At 27.7% G+C, this 23,359-nt stretch overlaps 2 protein-coding genes across 2 annotated transcripts; one reads left to right on the plus strand and one right to left on the minus strand.

The window, feature by feature from the left end:
- Positions 1 to 7,219: 7,219 nt before the first annotated feature.
- On the minus strand, positions 7,220 to 8,845 carry LOC136088504 (shematrin-like protein 1). Its single transcript, XM_065812330.1, has 6 exons — positions 8,719 to 8,845; positions 8,298 to 8,426; positions 8,056 to 8,190; positions 7,798 to 7,947; positions 7,544 to 7,687; positions 7,220 to 7,443 (listed from the first exon to the last, which is right to left on the minus strand). The coding sequence occupies exons 1-6, from the start codon at positions 8,813 to 8,815 to the stop codon at positions 7,352 to 7,354; spliced, it is 747 nt and encodes a 248-aa protein (XP_065668402.1). The 5' UTR covers positions 8,816 to 8,845; the 3' UTR covers positions 7,220 to 7,351.
- A 1,687-nt stretch (positions 8,846 to 10,532) lies between these two features.
- On the plus strand, positions 10,533 to 12,169 carry LOC136088505 (shematrin-like protein 1). The gene is made up of 6 exons (XM_065812331.1): positions 10,533 to 10,659; positions 10,952 to 11,080; positions 11,188 to 11,322; positions 11,431 to 11,580; positions 11,691 to 11,834; positions 11,935 to 12,169. The coding sequence occupies exons 1-6, from the start codon at positions 10,563 to 10,565 to the stop codon at positions 12,024 to 12,026; spliced, it is 747 nt and encodes a 248-aa protein (XP_065668403.1). The 5' UTR covers positions 10,533 to 10,562; the 3' UTR covers positions 12,027 to 12,169.
- Positions 12,170 to 23,359: the final 11,190 nt, after the last annotated feature.

Consider the following 23,359-nt stretch of genomic DNA (forward strand, 5'->3'; position numbering starts at 1 on the left):
TTGAAGTGTCGCTTTATAAATGTATAGTAATCAAAGAACACGTAAGTATATTAGAATAACATTTTTTTAATTAAAGTACACAACTATACAAAGATCGTGAGGGTTTATTTTAAAAGAAAAGTTGAATGTAATTAATGCCCTTCTCCATGACTTTTGGCGTTTGCTCTATCTTGGGATATATTTAAAGCCAAATTTCATTATTTTTATTTCAATTTCAATTTCATTAAGATTTATTGCTTTCAATGAAAAATAAATATTCTAATTATGAGTTTCAAATTTTTTTTTTGTTTTAGTAATATAGTCAGAAAGAAAACAATATATAGGTACAGTAAGTACTTCTTCAAAAATTTAAAAATATGTTTCTTTATAAAAAAGTACGAAAAATCGTGCGCGGGCGCATGTGTGCTATCGCCTTGTGGAGTATGTAAATATGCGCCCCGGGCTTAAAAAAAAAGTATTTTCGGGCACCAAAGAAAACAAGAAAGAGCACATAAAAAAAGACCTATTTATTTTATAAAAGTAGTAGTTTTTTTAATTTTTGTTGTAATTAGTCAACTATATTATCACATTTGCTACGTCATTGGTTAATAAAATTAAAAATATATCTTTCAATTAAGTTAAAAAGGTTTCTTCAATTAACAAAAAAACAGTACTTTGCTTGAAATAAGCTTTGTATGTTTATTGGCAATTCTTGCACGTATCTTTGACCATAGTAGAACAGCAAGATTCACACAACCAATTGTCAGAGGGTTTGCAAAGTATCCATAATGGTCGTTAAGCTGTAATTTTATCTCTAAAAAATGTCACAAGCTTGATAATTTTTAGAACTTAAAGAACCGTCAGTTAGTATTGAAATTGCTTACAAATTTTTTATTTAAATAAAATATCATGGTGTGTATACATTATAAAAATGGTAAAATTTACTGCTAAATTTACAGATAAAGTTACCGGTAAATTTACATTCGCAACACTTATCAACATTTCACAATATTACTGCTCATTGTCTCCTTTGTTGTTTATCCGTGAATGACCGAAGTTAGAGTATTTCAAAGTTTCACTAATTTTTATTAAAAAAGTAGTTAATTTTCAAAAACTAATAATTTTTTTTTTGTAAATATAATTAAATTGGTGATTCTTAATAATACTAAGATTAAATACGATCATTTATTTTAATAATTTGCTTATTTTAGATTTTGATAGAATGCATTTTTTCAAATTGATGTATTGCTAAAGAATTATTTCAGCAGGTTGCATATAAACATTATTATTTTTTTATAGATCCATATTTACGAACTAATTAGAAATATTATTTGATATAAAAAAAGTTTGTATAATTTGAGTTTTGCTTGCTTTTTTATATTTTTTCTTAAATAACCGAAGTTACATGGTGACCGAACTTAGGCGATTTTACGGCATTGGCAAACAATATTTTACCAATATTGACATATCATTATTAGTAAAACAATAAAGGGGTAATATTGGTATTTTAATATTGCCAATATTGGCACAATATTGTGTGCCAATATTGGCAAGGGCAATATTGGTGTAATATTGCTCGACAATATTGGCGCAATATCGGATATCTTGGCTAAGATTGGCCAAGATACCCAGTATCGCGCTAATATTGCACCAATATTGTTTGCTACTTGGGTTAATCATCCTGATACAATAGCAATCGCTCAGAAAGGCTGGAAAAGAAGTTGTTATTTCACTTATTCTAAAAGTGTTTTGTTGTTAACCATTACGGAAGAAGACAAGAAAAAAAAAGTTGATGCAGCAAAGAAAATTATTGCATGTAGAAGAGAAGAGAATACTGATGGGGTACGTATTTACTCTCTCCAAAAGATTTCTCTCAATTTCCATGCTTCCTCATATTTGGAAATGATTGAATGTTGATATCTCTCCTCCTCCGATAATATCTGAAGTGAAAATTAAGAGCTCTTAATCAATATTAAAAATGGCACAGTTCAAATTCCTGATATTCCATGTCATTCTCAAAATGTTGAACGTCTGGACAAAAAAATCTAAATCTAGAGTATCCAAGATCGTTACAACCTATGAAAAATGTTGTGAAAGGCTTGTTTCCGCTTCAAACTCAAAACTTAAAGTAAAAAGGACTTTATATAAGGATTTTGCATTTTCACATTCTATTTTAACATACAAATGTAACTTTTATTCATTGCGTGGTTTTTTACTTATTTTCAGGTGATATGTAGGTTAATAACAGCGGATCTCATACCCATATAATATAAGCAAAAGTTGCTCCATTTAAACTAAATTCCAAAAGGCTAATATTTTTTAGGCAGTCATATTAATGGTGTAAAATTATGACCCACTCTAATATATGTAAAGACAGTCTTTATCTAATACAAAAAGCTGCCAATATTTTTAAGCAAATATAATATCAATTTTATTGCGATAAATGGCAACTTTAGCTCAAAGAGGATTAAAATGCCTTAAATTGCACGAGCTACTGGGTAATGAACTCGAACTTTGATTGTTTACGATATGGAATTTTGTTGCGTGATAGATCAGTTACACATTTGAGTACAAAATGTATGTGTATACAAATATTTATTAAAATAAAATGTCTTGTCCTTGAATGGAATATTGTAAAAGACACTGGAAAATTGAGAGCTAAAGGAAAAAAACCCTGGAACAAATAGTGATGATATAGGTAGATGCTAAAATATCTCAAATATTTTTGTCAATTTTTGTTGAAACCGTGAATTAAAAAATATAGTAAAACTGTTTTATTAAAATTAATTAACATAATTTTAGCACTTATTTTCTCTTTTAGCAGTAGAATTTCAAACAACAATAGACAATTCGGAAATTGATAACATAAAATGCAAATAATTCAAAAAAAGCTGATCTCAGTTTGAAAAGAAATTGCTTAGATATTACCAGGTTTTTCAAGCAGGCTATTAGGAATGGGGTATCTAACAGAGCTGCAGCACTCATAGTTACAGCTGCTTTAGCTTCTCCAAAAGATATAAAAAATTTTTAAAGAAAATTTTTTGTTGATCACAACAAAATAAAACGAAGTAAGACTAAGTTAATGATAGAAATCCGAAGTAGAGCTGAAAAAGCGGCAATGAATGATATTATTAAATGTCTTTTTTATGATGGACGAAAAGATTTAACTAAGTACGTGAAAGAGGAAGATGACGGAATATATCATCCATCGCAAAAAAAGATAAAAATTATTCAGTTTGTTCTGAACCTGGAGGTAAATACCAATTTCATTTAACTAAAAATTATAAAAAAATAGTAGAAACTACAGCTGAGCAAATAACTGATAGTCTTTACGAATGGATTGAGGATCGTGATGTTGGAGACTCCTTAGTTGCCATTGGTGCGGACTTAACAAATTTAAGCACTTGTAGGAAAGGAGGTGCTATCCAATACCTTGAACATAAATTGGCAAAAAAAATAATGTGGATAATTTGTGCTCTTCATACAAATGAACTACCTTTCCGACATATTACGATTCAGCTTGACGGAAAAGCTGCATTGAAAAATAATTTTTCTAGTTTTATTAGATAACTTATAGGTAAGGTTACTAGCTTTAAAGTCAAAGGTAGCATAATAAAAATTGAATTTCCTAATGCAATACTTGACTCTGAAGATGTAAAATTGTTATCTAATGATAAAAAGTATCTTTATGAAATTACCCATGCAATTAAGCCTCGGGTTTTTTCCAAAACTCTTAAAAGCAAAATCAAAGAAAATGGGGCACATTTGCTTGCAAAACTTTTGCAAATAGAAATATATTTACTTTGGTGCTCAGAAATCTTACTTTCGGTTGAAGAAACATATAACCTTCAACTTCTGGTGGAGTTCATTGTTGGAGTTTATGCGCCACTTTGGTTTGAAATCAAAGTAAAGTGGAAGTGGACTGAAGGGCCATAAACTCACGCAATAAAAACTTCTGTGTCATCAAAAACTTAAAGACATTGAAATGTTTTATTGTCTTCATGGAATTTTCAGAGTGAAAAATTTTAACAAGCATTGTTATATATGTCTAGAAAAAAAAGAAAGACAATTTGCAGATAAAACAATTTAAAAATGAGGAGATTTAGAATACGGAAACACTAATGTAAGAAATAGAAAAAATCATATACATAATAAAAATTCTGATTCATTTTTTGATTTAATTAATTAGAGTTTGAATGAAAATAAACCTTTACTTACATGTTTATTGTCAAATGATGAACTTTTAAAATGACACTCCGATGTATGTACCTTGTTTTCCAGTTAATGGGCAAGCTATTGAAAGATGTGCCCAAGAAGTTACAATAACTTCTCAATCGGTATTTGGAAAAGCTAGAGATGAGTTCATCAGAGCAACATTAGCAAACCTAAAAAACATGCTCGTAAAGCAATTAAATAAAGACCTATTTAAATTAATTTAGACAATAAACTTTTTAAATAGTTTTTGTTTTCTTTAGAATATTATTCACAGTAAATAAATTTAACGCTAAATATATTGTATCTTTTTGATAACATTTTATTAGGTCCAATAATAATATTTAACCCTTCAGACACTTTATAAATTATTGTAAGATTATTGTACGATTATTATTGTAGGACTATATTCTTTATTATTTATAGAGCAAATAAGTTTTTTTTTCCTCGTCTAATATCCTTGAGCAAACATGGTATATTTACCTATACATTTTTGCATGACCTTAAGAAGAGTAGCAACAAAAAAAATATTTTATATTAATGTCTCTTTTATGTCTAGTTATTTTTTGATAATTGCATCACCATTAAGTAATAAAAAAAAGGCAGAAAGTGTTAATTCGATGCGTTTTTAGAAAAACTTAAAACGCTTTTCAAACGCGTTCGCCCTCACAAAACAAACTTTTTAAGAGAAAAAAAGTTATTCACGATTTTTCCAATATCATACTACACATTTAGAATAATACGCACACTACCATTTTTAACATTTATATTTACATGTTTTATTATAAAATCCATGATGGTGGATAATTTCTTTTACATCTTTCGTGTTTGTATGGTATTAAGAAGAGTAGCACCAAATATTATGTTTTATATTTTAAGTTTATATTGTCTAGTTGCTTTTTTATAACTTTTCGATTTACAGGTTGCGAAATTTTTGTTTTATGTTTATGAAGAAACATGCTGATTGAAATTGATCTTTAACTGGCTCAACGACATTTGCAAACGCACATTATTCAGCTTGGTTTTGTAATCGAGTAAGAAAACATAAAGATCATTAATCTTCATTTTGTTTTGAGCTCGTCAAAATGTAACGTTCATACGTAATATCTTATTTGGTTTGAATATATATATATATATATATATATATATATACAACCCTTAGATGTTGTCCGAAAGTTTTTTCGATATTTTGTTGACAAAAAGTAAAAATTAAAATGCAAGACCGGAATTTTTTTTTTTTAATAATGATAGACTGCCTGCCCCAACCAAACCCTCAGTCGATGTAGCAGCACTCCCTTGCGGGTCAGGCTATTTGTCAGTCGATGTAGAAGCACTCCCTTGCGAGTCAGGCTATTTGTCAGTCGATGTAGCAGCACTCCCTTGCGAGTCAGGCTATTTGTCAGTCGATGTAGCAGCACTCCCTTGCGAGTCAGGCTATAAGATAGTCGATGTAGCAACACTCCGCGCATGATTTACAGTAAAAAAAATAAAAATAAAAACATTTTATTAAAAAAAATAAAAATAAAAACATTTTATTAAAAAAAATAAAAATAAAAACATTGTTTATATTGTTAAAAACATTCAAAATGTTATAAAAACATTCAGAATGTTTTTAAAAACATTCTGGTCAATTAAATTTGCGTTTTTGTGGTTTTTTTAAAAAACGATTAATTTGTAATTAAATTAATGGTTTTTACTTTCGTCCAACACGGAAATGTTGGACGAAAGTCAAAAGTAATTAAAAGTGACGTATGTGTTGGCGTAAGAATCACTTTTTTCCTTCCGCTCTTCCTAAAGCCAACAAACTATAGAACTATATATATATATATATATATATATATATATATATATATATATATATATATATATATATATATATATATATATATATATTATATATATATATATATATATATATATATATATATATATATATATATATATATATATATATTTATATATATATATATATATATATATATATATATATATATATATATATATATATATATATATATATATATATATATATATATATATATATATATATATATATATATATATATATATAGTTCTATAGTTTGTTGGCTTTAGGAAGAGCGGAAGGAAAAAAGTGATTCTTACGCCGACACATACGTCACTTTTAATTACTTTTGACTTTCGTCCAACATTTCCGTGTTGGACGAAAGTAAAAACCATTAATTTAATTACAAATTAATCGTTTTTTAAAAAAACCACAAAAACGCAAATTTAATTGACCAGAATGTTTTTAAAAACATTCTGAATGTTTTTATAACATTTTGAATGTTTTTAACAATATAAACAATGTTTTTATTTTTATTTTTTTTAATAAAATGTTTTTATTTTTATTTTTTTTAATAAAACGTTTTTATTTTTATTTTTTTTACTGTAAATCATGCGCGGAGTGTTGCTACATCGACTATCTTATAGCCTGACTCGCAAGGGAGTGCTGCTACATCGACTGACAAATAGCCTGACTCGCAAGGGAGTGCTGCTACATCGACTGACAAATAGCCTGACTCGCAAGGGAGTGCTGCTACATCGACTGACAAATAGCCTGACCCGCAAGGGAGTGCTGCTACATCGACTGAGGGTTTGGTTGGGGCAGGCAGTCTATCATTATTAAAAAAAAAAAATTCCGGTCTTGCATTTTAATTTTTACTTTTTGTCAACAAAATATCGAAAAAACTTTCGGACAACATCTAAGGGTTCTATATATATATATATATATATATATATATATATATATATATATATTCTGTGTACAGGTGCTCTGTGATAAGACTGTAAGGACTTCTGGAGCACCATAATAACCACACACGCGCACACTTAAACGCAAACAAGTATTCCAATGTAAATTTCTCTTACGCATACTCCTTTATTCATCTTAATCATGTATAGTTAAGCAAATGAAATTAAAACGAATTTATTTATTAATTATATATTTGTATGATTTCATAAGCAACGTTCGTATTTGTTGTATAAAAGCTGTTGTATATAATGTTACATAAATAAAAACTGCTTCCTGTTTGAAAAGAATCAAAAACTTATGTTAAAAACCTAATTAAAAAAAAAAGAAATCCACTGCAAAATAATCATTTGCAACGAATTAAAAAATAAATCGTCGAATGAATCTTTTTTATTCGTCCTTAAAATAAGATTTTCCGTATCCATAACCTTTATTATATAATCCACTATAACCTCCATATCCGCCATACCCATACTCTTTATCTAAAAAATAAAATAAAATTGTTTATTTATATCGTTGATTAACACTTGAGCATTGTTTGCTAACTTGGGAAAAATGAACAACAATTTAAAAAAGGTTTACTGTATGAATTATAGGTGGGATCTTTTTTTATAGCCGATTTAGATTCGTCACTGTAGTAGTTGCTTCCATATCCGTATCCTTTGTTGTATAAGCCACCACCATATCCACCATATCCACCGTATCCACCGTAACCATACGCTTTGTCTTAAATATTTTAAAAAAGTATTCAGTGTGATATAAAAACTTATAAACATCGTGTTTTTTGTTTTTTCTAATTGAAAAATTACTTTAATAAACATTTTAAAATGATTTACTGTAAGAATTATAAGTTGGATCTTCCTTTACAGCTTTTGATTCGTCACTGTAATAGTTGTTTCCGTATCCGTACCCTTTGTTGTATAATCCACCTCCGTATCCTTTGTTGTATAATCCGCCTCCGTATCCACCGTAGCCATAACCTTTGTCTAAAAGATTTAATAAACATACAGTGTGTAAATGGAAACAAAGACGGACATATATAATACTTTTTTTAACCAAAAATCTTTTTAATAAATAATTAAAACATGATTTACTGTATAAATTATAAGTGGGGTCTTCTTTTACAGCTATTTTTGGTTTGTCACTGTAGTAGTTGCTTCCATATCCGTACCCTTTGTTGTATAAGCCACCACCATATCCACCGTATCCACCGTAACCATACCCTTTGTCTTAAATATTTAAAAAAACACTCAGTGTGATATAATAACTTATAAACATTGTTTTTTTTTTTTTTTAATTGAAAAATTACTTTAATAAATATTTTAAAATGGTTTACTGTAAGAATTATAAGTTGGATCTTCTTTTACAGCTTTTTTTGATTCGTCACTGTAATAGTTGTTTCCGTATCCGTACCCTTTGTTGTATAATGCACCACCGTAACCTCCGTACCCACCGTAGCCATACTCTTTAAAAAAGTTATTAAACCAAATTAAATTAGAAAGTAAAATTAACATTTATATTTACAATTTACTTTAAAAATTAAGGCATTTTTTATAAAATTCCATTATACATATATAAAAAAGAAATATTTTAATAATAAAAAAGAACTTTAAGATTAAATATATGTCAAACGAAGTTATAAACTATAGTTTTAAAGTTATTTTGTTGCCTACACTTACAACTTATTATTATATAATTAAAAAATTTGAATTAGTACTAATATAGAATAATTATTAAACATAAAATTTAAAATCTACCGTTTTCTTTATTGTACAAATTGAGTATCTTTCCACTTTTCGCATAAACGCAAAGGTTAAGGAAAACCACCATAAACAATACGTTTACTTTGTTCATGTTTCAAGCAAGGTTAGGTTACACTTAAATAACGCAACCTATACATACTATCACAATCAAAGTACCGTTTATTTATGCAACATTAACTTCCTTGTTAGTGACGCAAATAAACGAACAAAATTGAAATTACAATGCAAAAAACTTATTTATGGTATTTTTATCACTTGTTGTGGGTGTTTATTGCTTTTTCTGTAAACTTTTTTGAACAGCGTTTAATTAAAAACTTCCAGATACGTATAAATATACATATCTGGAAGTTTTTAATTAAACGCATTTTTACATTATAAATATACGTTGTATATTTATAATGTAAAAAGATTTAATTACTTACAGTGGTAGAATAAAGTTTGGACGAGTACAAATTTGTTCAAATAAATATTTTTTGAGAGAAAGAAAAAAGAAAATACTCTTAGAGCGACAGTATTAATTTTTTGTTTTTGTTTATTAGCAAAATGTCCAACTAGTTTAAATTTAAAAAATTATCAAATAGCTTGTAACTGAAGAAATAATAAAAAGTTAATTAAATAAAACACAAGAAAAAAAACAGTGAAACAAGTTAAACTTGGACAAATCCATGATTAGCAATGAAAAACAATAATTTTCTGTACTAAAAATAAATAAAACTTAAAATAACTTAAAATTGCCGCCTTTGACTTTAAAACAAATATTTTTAATTTTTTTAATTTTTATTTTAGGTGCCCCAAGAAGTCCTAACGGTCTTGTCACAGAGCACCACGGAAGTGCATTTAACCAGGAAGTTCACGCCTCCTTCCTTACCGTGACGCGAAAATTTGTCCAGAGCTTGTTTCGAACCTGGATCTCCTGCTTATTAAGCAAGCGCTTTAACCGTTGCGCCACGTCCGCACATGCCCGACATTGACTCATTCAAACAATTTTTTCAAACATTCATTCAAACATTCTAACACATGCCCGAGCATTGACTCATTCAAATCAATTTCATGCATAGTACTTCTGGAGTTGAGCTCCAAGTGCTTTCAGAACCTCGTTTAAGTGTGTTTTGCTTGTATTTTAAACGTTGCACAGTTTAAAGTCCATCCAAGCCCAAATTATTTGAATGGGACTTGATCAGGTGATCAGACACACCATGGCAATAAAGCAATTTCTTGGATTGCAACTATTTTTTGATTCACTAGCCTGTTAGACAATTAATTTTTTTTTTAATTTAATAAAAACAACAGTCTAGTTTCACATGAATTTATAATTGCTAAAATAGTATAATATTTTTTTATAAAAAACACCCATTTCGGTAACTTATTATAAGCTAACGGGTATTTTTTAAGTGGGCTAACATAAAAAGAGTCTCATTTACATCAGTTTCACTTACAGACTATGCAAGTCTCTCAAAAAATATTTATTTGAACAAATTTGTACTCGTCCAAACTTTATTCTACCACTGTAAGTAATTAAATCTTTTTACATTATAAATATACAACGTATATTTATAATGTAAAAATGCGTTTAATTAAAAACTTCCAGATATGTATATTTATACGTATCTGGAAGTTTTTAATTAAACGCTGTTCAAAAAAGTTTACAGAAAAAGCAATAAACACCCACAACAAGTGATAAAAATACCATAAATAAGTTTTTTGCATTGTAATTTCAATTTTGTTCGTTTATTTGCGTCACTAACAAGGAAGTTAATGTTGCATAAATAAACGGTACTTTGATTGTGATAGTATGTATAGGTTGCGTTATTTAAGTGTAACCTAACCTTGCTTGAAACATGAACAAAGTAAACGTATTGTTTATGGTGGTTTTCCTTAACCTTTGCGTTTATGCGAAAAGTGGAAAGATACTCAATTTGTACAATAAAGAAAACGGTAGATTTTAAATTTTATGTTTAATAATTATTCTATATTAGTACTAATTCAAATTTTTTAATTATATAATAATAAGTTGTAAGTGTAGGCAACAAAATAACTTTAAAACTATAGTTTATAACTTCGTTTGACATATATTTAATCTTAAAGTTCTTTTTTATTATTAAAATATTTCTTTTTTATATATGTATAATGGAATTTTATAAAAAATGCCTTAATTTTTAAAGTAAATTGTAAATATAAATGTTAATTTTACTTTCTAATTTAATTTGGTTTAATAACTTTTTTAAAGAGTATGGCTACGGTGGGTACGGAGGTTACGGTGGTGCATTATACAACAAAGGGTACGGATACGGAAACAACTATTACAGTGACGAATCAAAAAAAGCTGTAAAAGAAGATCCAACTTATAATTCTTACAGTAAACCATTTTAAAATATTTATTAAAGTAATTTTTCAATTAAAAAAAAAAAAAAACAATGTTTATAAGTTATTATATCACACTGAGTGTTTTTTTAAATATTTAAGACAAAGGGTATGGTTACGGTGGATACGGTGGATATGGTGGTGGCTTATACAACAAAGGGTACGGATATGGAAGCAACTACTACAGTGACAAACCAAAAATAGCTGTAAAAGAAGACCCCACTTATAATTTATACAGTAAATCATGTTTTAATTATTTATTAAAAAGATTTTTGGTTAAAAAAAGTATTATATATGTCCGTCTTTGTTTCCATTTACACACTGTATGTTTATTAAATCTTTTAGACAAAGGTTATGGCTACGGTGGATACGGAGGCGGATTATACAACAAAGGATACGGAGGTGGATTATACAACAAAGGGTACGGATACGGAAACAACTATTACAGTGACGAATCAAAAGCTGTAAAGGAAGATCCAACTTATAATTCTTACAGTAAATCATTTTAAAATGTTTATTAAAGTAATTTTTCAATTAGAAAAAACAAAAAACACGATGTTTATAAGTTTTTATATCACACTGAATACTTTTTTAAAATATTTAAGACAAAGCGTATGGTTACGGTGGATACGGTGGATATGGTGGATATGGTGGTGGCTTATACAACAAAGGATACGGATATGGAAGCAACTACTACAGTGACGAATCTAAATCGGCTATAAAAAAAGATCCCACCTATAATTCATACAGTAAACCTTTTTTAAATTGTTGTTCATTTTTCCCAAGTTAGCAAACAATGCTCAAGTGTTAATCAACGATATAAATAAACAATTTTATTTTATTTTTTAGATAAAGAGTATGGGTATGGCGGATATGGAGGTTATAGTGGATTATATAATAAAGGTTATGGATACGGAAAATCTTATTTTAAGGACGAATAAAAAAGATTCATTCGACGATTTATTTTTTAATTCGTTGCAAATGATTATTTTGCAGTGGATTTCTTTTTTTTTTAATTAGGTTTTTAACATAAGTTTTTGATTCTTTTCAAACAGGAAGCAGTTTTTATTTATGTAACATTATATACAACAGCTTTTATACAACAAATACGAACGTTGCTTATGAAATCATACAAATATATAATTAATAAATAAATTCGTTTTAATTTCATTTGCTTAACTATACATGATTAAGATGAATAAAGGAGTATGCGTAAGAGAAATTTACATTGGAATACTTGTTTGCGTTTAAGTGTGCGCGTGTGTGGTTATTATGGTGCTCCAGAAGTCCTTACAGTCTTATCACAGAGCACCTGTACACAGAATATATATATATATATATATATATATATATATATATATATATATATATATATATATATATATATATAAATATATATATATATATATATATATATATATATATATATATATATATATATATATATATATTCAAACCAAATAAGATATTACGTATGAACGTTACATTTTGACGAGCTCAAAACAAAATGAAGATTAATGATCTTTATGTTTTCTTACTCGATTACAAAACCAAGCTGAATAATGTGCGTTTGCAAATGTCGTTGAGCCAGTTAAAGATCAATTTCAATCAGCATGTTTCTTCATAAACATAAAACAAAAATTTCGCAACCTGTAAATCGAAAAGTTATAAAAAAGCAACTAGACAATATAAACTTAAAATATAAAACATAATATTTGGTGCTACTCTTCTTAATACCATACAAACACGAAAGATGTAAAAGAAATTATCCACCATCATGGATTTTATAATAAAACATGTAAATATAAATGTTAAAAATGGTAGTGTGCGTATTATTCTAAATGTGTAGTATGATATTGGAAAAATCGTGAATAACTTTTTTTCTCTTAAAAAGTTTGTTTTGTGAGGGCGAACGCGTTTGAAAAGCGTTTTAAGTTTTTCTAAAAACGCATTTATGTATATATATATATATATATATATATATATATATATATATATATATATATATATATATATATATATATATATATATATATATATATATATATATATATATATATATATATATATATATATATATATATATATATATGCAGTATCGGACAAAACGATTGCAACCAAATAATGCTAATTAAGTTTCTTTATATAAAAGTGCTGCATTTTTTCAATTTAGAGAAATAAATATGTAACTGTTTAGAGACAAAATTCTTTAAGTTTTATTTATCACAAAGTTCATTATTTGTACACGAAAATTAATAAATTAATCAAAAGTATTAAAAAAAGTTGATTTCCTTTTGGACAAAACAAGTGCAACTCGACAAAATGTTGACCAAGCTGTATTTCGCTATCAATATTGCGTGGCGAATCCTTTGTTGTCGATCACAGCCTTGCATCTTTGAGGCATAAATTTGATCAGGTGATCAATGAAACTTTGTGGAATCGCTGCCCAGGCCTTTTGGATTTTGTTCAAACAGTTGATCCTTATTAGGAACACCTTCACGATTAATTCTGCGGTTGATAATCTCCCACAGGTTCTCGATAGGGTTGAGATCCGGAGATTGAGGCGGCCAATCGATCACCGATTGGTGGTTGTCTTGAAACCACTGCTTGACTACTTTTACAGTGTGTTTCGGATCGTTGTGTTGCTGAAAAACCCATTTTATTTGCATATTCTATTCAGCATTAGGTAACATAACATCTTTCAGGATATTTTTATACATGAAAAGTCTATTATTCCATCTTTTCGATGTATTGGACCTAGACCGTTAGCAGAAAAATACTCCCAGACCATTACATTGCCTCCGCCATGTAAATAGAGGCGTTTTCCGGCCGGTCGACGTACACGGCAAATGCCATCGCTCCCAATGATGTTGAACTTCGATTCATCACTGAACAGGACAGTTCGCCATTTCTGCACATTCCAGTCAATATAAGGTGTAGCAAACAGGAGTCTTTTCTTCTGGTTTTTTAGTGAAATCAGGGGTTTCTTTGCAGGGCGTCGAGAAAACAATCCGGCTTCAACAGCACGTCGTCTGATTGTTCGGTCCGATACAGGCAGCTCTAATTGTTTTTGTATCTCAACTGATGATATCAAGGGATTCCTCCTGACGGATCTGACGATCATAGAATCCTCTCTAGAAGTGGTGGAACGCGGTCTTCCACCTTTGTCATCTGCTGCCAACTTTCTCGTAGAACGATATTTGGAACATAGTATTGATACGGCCCATTTTTTTACGCGATATTTATCACAAATACTTTTTTGTGACATTCCACTTACGTAATCGCCAATAATTTTCTTTCTTAGTTCCAATCCAAGACTGTCGGGGACCATTTTTGCATCCGTTGACACGGACCAGACTTAATAAAATAAAACAAACCAAAAAAGTTGCACTTGTTTTGTCCGCTGCAAAATGGCACTTGTCAACGAAATTCTGCCTGTGTGCTGTCACCTGTCAGCTGATTGCTCATGTCATGGCATGCCATGACTCCAGACTCCTTAACTGTTTTCTGTGGTAGTATAGTTCGTTTCGTTTGTAAGACATGTAAAATTAGGAACACTTTTTAGCATTGTTTGATGTTGGTTGCAAATGTTTTGTCCAATACTGTATATATATATATATATATATATATATATATATATATATATATATATATATATATATATATATATATATATATATATATATATATATATATATATATATATATATATATATACATATACATAACATAAATGATTACTTAATTAACCTAATAAAACTCAACTTGTTCGTATCTCCTCTTACCACCCACTTCGGAAATCAGAAAAACAGAAATAAGGTACCAAACAACTGCTCACCTTTATAGACTATCTGCTCAAAAATATTTTTTGATAAAATTTGGTTGGTAGATATGAAATATATGTAAAAAAATCTGGGTAGGTTTCCAAACTACCTGAGCATTCCTTTGGCATTAATTTAATGTGAGAACAACAACCAAGTTCTTAATACAAATAAAGTCAATACAAAAATTATCAAAAACACATAAATGTTACATAAAAAACAAGTTAAACTATTCTTTTTTTCGAAAATAATCTAAGTTTAGTTGTGTTTATAAAAAGAAACACCACAAAAAAAGGTTCGCCTGACGCTACCTAAAATAAAATTAAAAAACGTGGCACAGAATTATAGCACAATATTCGGTTCCGTAAACCACGAATTTCTGCGTACAATTTGTATAAATTGTATTTTATATGAACTTTTTTTTAACCTTATAGAATCATCATATAAAATACAATTTATATAAACTGTATTTTATATGATGATTCTATATGGTTGTAATAAAGCAGCAAGGTTTCAAACTGTTTTGACAGAATAAATTTTTTTTTTTTTTTTTTTCTTTTTATTACATTTTAAATAAGCTTGTCGTTACAATATTTAAAATATATAACAATACATAATAATAAAAATATATAATGATCGTTATTCAAAAATAAAAAAACGCGGGGACTCGGAGAAAACCATACGGTCTTTGTATGAGCACCTTAAGCAAAAATCAGAATATTTTCAGAAGTAATTTTGCTGGATCTAAAATTTTTGCGAATAAACAATTTTTAGGGATCTCTACTCATGATCCACATAGATATTCGGGCACTCGAAATTTTTTTCTTAAAAATACAGAGGTTTAAAAAAAGTAGTAAAAATGCTCATATTACCCAGACCACTTGGTAATATGAATACTTTAAAATAGCTCAAAAAAAATAACATTAATTAAATAAAAAAAAATACCAACTTGACAATTGGAACTAATTTTTGGAATATAATGATTTTTTCATAAGCCACTTTTTGTTGAAACAATATTACTATGGTTTTTGCAACAACAACAAAAAAAAAAAATAAGTTCGTTGTTTTTTCAATTTTATCAACTCAAACCTTTCAAAGATAAAAATTCAAGTTTTTTGAATTTAAGTTACAGAAAAATATTTAGTATTGTTAAAATATTAAAATTTTTTACTATGTTTTGTTTTTATAAAGTAATTAAAACCATTGCTATTTTAGGACTTTAAACTAGATAATTTCAAGGAAAAACACTGGTTAATTTAAAGCATGCTCATATTACACAAAAATGGCGTCTTTAAATAAAGTCAAAGCATAATGTTTCTATGCATTGTTTTTCAAACAAAAATGTATTGGATTTTTAACTAACATATTTTTCTTTATGAAAAAGTTAATTTCATTATTATAGCACCAAAATTTCGAACTACATATTTGCGTGATGATTTTATATTAACAACTCAAAAAAATTACAGCGTTTTAATTAGATGATAGCCGCTAATTACTGCATATAAATTTACGCTAATTGTTCTGATTCCTGTTATCACCACATAAAGTCGATTCAACAAGTACAAAGCAACTTTAATTTTACTGCTTACATCTAAGAAATTTTTAAGTACTTACTCTAATTTACCTTATATTAAAAACTTTCGTTTCAAATATTGGAGGCTTGGCATGAGTATAACTTTATTATAACTTTTAATTTATTATAACTTTATGGGAATATGAATAATTTTAAAGTCTTTAAAATAATTAAGACTTCTGACAATAAAGACGTTTAAGTTTATTTTTATTTGTACTACCCCAAGCAATGTTTGCATAGTTTATGTGACAATCAATAAATGAGTGATATAATTGTACCAAAGTACGTTTATATAAAACATTTTTTGCTTTGTACAATATTCCTATAATTTTTGAAATTTTATTTGATAAGTTTTTAATGTGATTTTTCCATGTAAGATTTTTATCTATGCAAACACCTAGAATGTTGGTCACTGTTACTTTTTTAATTTGCATATTGTCAATAACAAGTTGAGGATTTTTAATTGGCAGTTTATGTTTTTTGATAAGAGGATGGAAAAGAATTTATGTAGTTTTATCAATGTTAAGAGATAATTTGTTAGTCTTAAACCAGTCAGATATTTTTGATTAACTCGATGTTCACGTTATGAAATAAAGTAGGAATGCTTTTGTGTGACATAAATTTATTAGTGTCATCAGCAAAAATAACTGTTATTAAATCCAAGGCTGTATATTGTAAAGATCATTAATATAAATAAGAAAAATAAGAGGTTCTAATATGGATCCTTGAAGAACTTCGCATGCAATATTTAACAAATTTGATGAAAATATTTCATCGGCGTAAACAAATTGTTTACGATTAGTTAAACAACTTTTCAACCATTTTAAAACATTGCCTGTTATACCATAAAATTTTCATTTTTTAGCAAGAATTTTACGATCAATTGTATCAAACGCTTTCACTAAATCAATAAATATTCCCAAAGTGTATTTAGAATTGCTAAATGAGTCTGATATACTTCTTGTAAGCTGAATACTAGCATGTTCTGTTAAATTATTTTTTTGAATCCATAATGCTTTTTATATAATAATTTGTTTGCTAAAAGGTTTGTATATTATGTTGTACAAAATTCTTTCTAAAATTTTAGAAAAAACAGAGAGGATAGAAATTGGATGATAGTGTTTTACATTAGTTTTTTCTCCTTCTTTAAATAAAGGAATAATTTTTGCTATTTTTAAATCATTAGGAAAAACTCCCTCATTAATAGTGCATTTAAAAATTTGGAAAAGTATGTTTTTTTAAACGTCAAAACAACTAATAATAATATTCCCGTTGACATCATAAGGACCAACTGTTTTATTTGACTTTAACAATTTTAATGCACTTTCAAACTCTTCAAATGACAAATCAAAGTAGTTTAAATACGAGTTTAGAAGGCCATATTAATTTTTTAGGGTTTATTATAGGGTTTGTTATTTTTTAGGGCTTATTATAGGATTTGTTATTATGGTCTTTATTAATTTTTTAGGGTTTGAAATTTTTTGTCTTGGTTTGGTCCTAATATTTCTCGAATTTGGAAGCAATTGTTTACTTTAATCTACTTTAAGAACTGAGGTCAAAAATTGGGACAATTTTTAGTGTTACCAGTAATCTTGTTTATCAGTTGTCAAGTGCGTTTCGAGTTTAATTTGTATTTTTCAAGTAAATCAGTGTAGTATATTTTTTTTGAATTTTTCCTAAGGCGTTCAAATAATCTAATGTAGTGTTTATAAATGGTCTTACTTTCAGTTGTTTTTGATTTTATATATTTAATATAAAGTTTTTGTTTAATTTTAGAAGATTTTAAAATACCCTTAGTAATCCAAGGCGATTTAATTTTTTTGTGTCTGTAATTTACTTCTACTTAGGGAAAACTGATGTCATAAATTTCATAAAAAATTTCAAAATTAGATTTTTTTTGTAAAACTGGTCGCAAACCAATGAGATTGCAAAAAAGTATAATTAAATTGGTCAATATTGTTTTGTTTGGGAATCCACTCTCTAAAGAATCTAGAAAAATATTTTTTTTACAAATTATTTGTTTAGCCAGGCTCACTCAGTAGAAACCAATTTGTTTATAAAAAAAAATGATTTAGAGTAAATCAAATAAGTTCTTTTGCTGCTTCCTACAGCTGTCAAATTTAACAATTTTTTCTGAAAAGTTTTCCAAAAATAAAGTTGCTCAACTTTTCTATAATAGAAGAAGATTTAAATATCAAGGGAGAGGATGTATCATGCTATGTGTGAGAGCAAAAATGCTAATAAAATATTTAAAAAATAAAAACAATTAACAATTTTTTTTGACAATTTTATACTAAATTTAAGTTCATTTAGAGATTTTAAATTTCGTTTAATAATTTTTAAACTATTAGTGTATAAAATAATAAACTTTTTGTGTATAAAAGTTTAGTTTTTAAACTTAATAATTTTTTAATTTCTTCTTAATTTTTTAATCACATACTAAAATTAAGGAATACTCTAAATTTAAATTTTCTTAAGAAAATATTAGTGATAATGACAGAAAAATAAATATTAGTAATAATGACACAAAAACAATATTCGTTTTGTTTATTTTAAGATGTGGTAATTTTAAATAAATAATCTCATATATACATATGAGATTATTTATTTAAAATTACCTCATCTTATATATATATATATATATATATATATATATATATATATATATATATATATATATATATATATTATATATATATATATATATATATATATATATATATATATATATATATATATATATATATATATATATATATATATATAACTACAGAATTATATCTGAAGCAACAAAAGCTATGTCTTGGGATCGACTTCTGCGTAAACTTAAAAAGCGTTAAATTGTGGAAAATCAACATTATATATCTAGCATTACAGCTCATATACAATGTAAGGTATAGGCTGCCTCTTATGATACTTATTCCTATTTTAGTAAAGTAACCCGTAAATACTCCACATAGTTTTCATTTAACAATTTTTTTATTTTAAAATATAATCTAAAGTCATTTAGTAATTATGAATTTTAGTAAAGCAGATTTGCTTTTTCTCTTGTAAAAGTTATCAACTAAGTTATAGCACAAACTAAGTTATAATACCGTAAACTAATTACACTGTTGTTTGTTACTGTTAGCAACTTGAGCAATAGGTCTTTATTTAAAACACATGCGGACGTAAATTCTTAAGAGAGGAAAAAATGTTATATTAGAGGAAAGCTAAGTGAAAATTTATAAAAGATGTTTCATAGATATATAATTTGAAAGCAGCTAATTCAGGGGAAAGAACAACTGTAATTGGATTACGTATGTACACACACTTAGCACGGATCCTGATAGGTCCAACCTAGCTGACCCAAGAACGCCACTTGGGGAATGGGGTGATTATATTTTGTTATTTTATTACCTCAAAACGTTACCGATTACTGCGATATGTATCACTATTTTCAAAATAAATGTTACATGAGTGTTCTACTATGTAATGCCAACAATTTTAATTGTAATTGTTTTATTGCTACATGTAACATTTTCATTTTATAGACAAAAATATTGATTTGCTATTTGAAGCATGGTTTGAATTGGTATGGATTTGCCATTTTAAGCTAGGTTTGAATTGTTAAATTATTATTTGATGTGCTAGAAGACGGTGCGAGTTTTGGGTATTACGCTTGCATTAATTATCATTAAGTAACAACTTTTGAAATTATCAAAAATAAATTTTAGAAAAACTTTCAATTACGTGAAAAATGTTTGGAAGCATGTTTATATCAGCATGCTGCTAAAGCACATCCACATTTTTTAAAAAACTTCCTGCATCCATTTCCCTCGAACTGGCCCCCATGATACGGGCTCAGTTGAATTGGAGGGCAGCAGGCCACTTAAAAGTTCCTACCCAAGCAGTTTTATGTATCTTGAAAAGATGATTGACGACTCCTAAAAGAAGATGCAATTCTATTGGTGGGATTATTTCCAAAAACAGAACATTGTCAGGCCCACTGATGATTTATTTTTGAATTACATTGCCAAACAACTTTGCACGAGCAACAATCCCACCAGGCTGCTGAAAAAACTCGAGGCTAAATTTTATTGAGCCTAGTGTTCGCAAGTTTTCAGATTTGACAAGACAATTGGATTTAATGTCACAACATGTACAAGTGTGCAACCTTAAAAAACTTGAGAAAACCTTTACAACCTTTAATTTCGAGCTTAAGAAATTCGGTGACATTGAATAGCATCATTTAAAAGACTTGATAAATCATTGCAGTGAGCAACAGCACAAACTGTACTAAAATCTCCTTTTCCGTCCGTAATTTTTAAGTCACTGAAGTAGAAGAAATTACTCAAGTGTTGACTTGTTCTTAAGAAACTCTTATAAAAATTTGGCTTAACCACCTTGCTACTTGTTGTTTGGTTTACAGTGTTGGCCAGTTTCTTCGATACGTTGTTTGAGAGTCCCGTATTTAATTGCACATTTACAAGCACCAGAGTGGTCAATTTTAGAGCGCTTGACAATGGCTGGGCACTACTTTGACCTGAAACCAAAATATACTTTTTTTTATCTTTATATTAAACTTTGTTTAGAAAGTTTGTTTAGAATTTTCAAATTTTTTTTTTTCATAAAGTCGTTAGAAACTTGTTAAAAGTATACTTCCTAAAACTTTGTCCCTTTTTTTAAAGATTTTTTTTGAATATATATGTAAAAATTAATTAAATACAAATACTTACCCTAGTAATCGTAGGGGGAGACCCGTCAGATGCTTTAGCAAGTCAAATGTTCCTTTAAGATATAATTTTTTACAACTCGAAATAACTCAAGATGCAATTTATGCGGCTGTTCTGGCATCTTTCGCTGCTAAAGATTGAAGGTTTTACTTAAAATTTATTTGAGAGCATTGGTCGGGAAAACCTTTTCCTAAAGAGCAGAGGCATGTGCTGCAACAAACATTTGGATTGTTCTCAATCGTGGTTTGCTCTTCAAAAGGATTTTTATTTTTGTAGCTTTGAACGACCGATTTGGATTAGGCAATAACACATTTTGATTTTTGTTTCAGGTCTCACTTATATTAAATTGAAATTAAACAAAGAAGGGAGTATAACTTCTTTATTCTCTTAAAAAATTTGTTGCTTGCTCTGTCTAGAAAAATGTTTAAGTCTTAAACATTTTTCTAGACAGAGCAAGCAACAAATTTTTCAAACTTCATAGTGAACCATTGCTTGATTCAGCATTGTGGCAATTCACTAATTCTAACTTTACTAAATCAAACTAACCCTTTTACAAAATTTAACTTGAATTTATATTGGATAACAATCCATTAACATACCTACAAATATTATTAATTACAAACGATTAAAATTAAAGAAATAGTTATTTAAGTTACAAGGAAATAATTCTTAAATAATTCTTTTCTTTAAAGGAAATAATTATTAAATTAGTGACACTTTTCAATCTTATTGACAATTTCGATGAGATGTTATTTGATGACGCATTCCTACATGTGATTTTCACTGCTCTTCAAACGACTATTTTCGCTTTCATTTTCGCTTTCATAAGACTTTCCTCTCTTTCTTTTCATAATCCTTCAAACTTTCATAATCCTTCAAACTTTTTATTTGTCAATTATTCTAGTTATCTTATCTAAATTTTTATATTTTTATATTTTTTTTAGGTAACTTTATAAAAATTTTTCAACCACTTTCATGTATTTTGACAGTTATCTATACCTTAGCAAAAGCTGATATTTTTACTAGGGTGCAGTGAATTTTAGTTTTTTTTACAATTCATTTAGCCTGGGTGTGCAAAAGTTGTCTATTTATTTCAGAAATACTCTGGAAAAATATCAATGCTCTAGGAAATTATCTTGAGGTGCCCCAAGACCTTTAAAATTTTAATGGGTCCCTAATATTATATAAAAAAAAGTTTTTCAAAAGTATGTCATGTTGGGTCTCAAAAGAAGCCAAATTTTATAAAAATTTTAAAAATAATAAATATTTTATGAAAAAACAATTATTTAAAAAAAAAAAAAAAACTTTTTTCATTTTTAGTTTAAAGGTCATTTTTTTTTGCAATAAACTATAAAATAACAATTTTTTTTTTAAATAATTGTTTTTTTATAAAATATTTGTTATTTTTGAAATTTTTATAAAATTTTGCTTCTTTTGAGACCCAACATGACATACTTTTGAAAAACTTTTTTTTATATAATATTAGGGACCCATTAAAATTTTAAAGGTCTTGGGGCACCTCAAGAAAATTTCCTAGAGCATTGATATTTTTCCAGAGTATTTCTGAAATGAATAGACAACTTTTGCACACCCAGGCTAAATGAATTGTAAAAAAAACTAAAATTCACTGCACCTTAAGCCAAGTCAAACCATGCTTTAAATAGCAAATCAATATTTTGGTTTATAAAGTGAAAATGGTAGTTGTAGTATTAAAAAAAATATTACAAAAAATGTTGGTATTACATAGTAGAACACTCATGTAATCATTATTTTGAAAATAATGACCAAATACCACAGTAATCGGTAACATTTTGAGGTATAAGTAGCAAAAAACTAACAAAATGTAATTTAAAACTTCCATAAATCCTTAACCAGTTAACTAATCCGGCAAAACATTCATCCAGAGTTTGTTGCAGCCATATGCTACATTAGCACCAATTTTTATCAAATTATATAAAGTAGTTCTCATTTTACAGGTGTTTTTATTGTTGTACTCTAAAGTCAAAGTTTCACTTAATTTAAACATTCAAGTTAAATTATTTTCCGCGGACAAAATTAAAAGACTTCAAACTTTGCATCACAAGGTACCTTGATAAGTATGCTATTACCCCATAAAAGTGGCTTTCTTGAGTCAGATAATTTGGCATTATAAGGATTCGTGCTAA

The sequence above is a fragment of the Hydra vulgaris genome, chromosome 12 (genome assembly GCF_038396675.1).
Source record: "Hydra vulgaris chromosome 12, alternate assembly HydraT2T_AEP".
Classification (NCBI taxonomy): Eukaryota; Metazoa; Cnidaria; class Hydrozoa; order Anthoathecata; family Hydridae; genus Hydra; species Hydra vulgaris.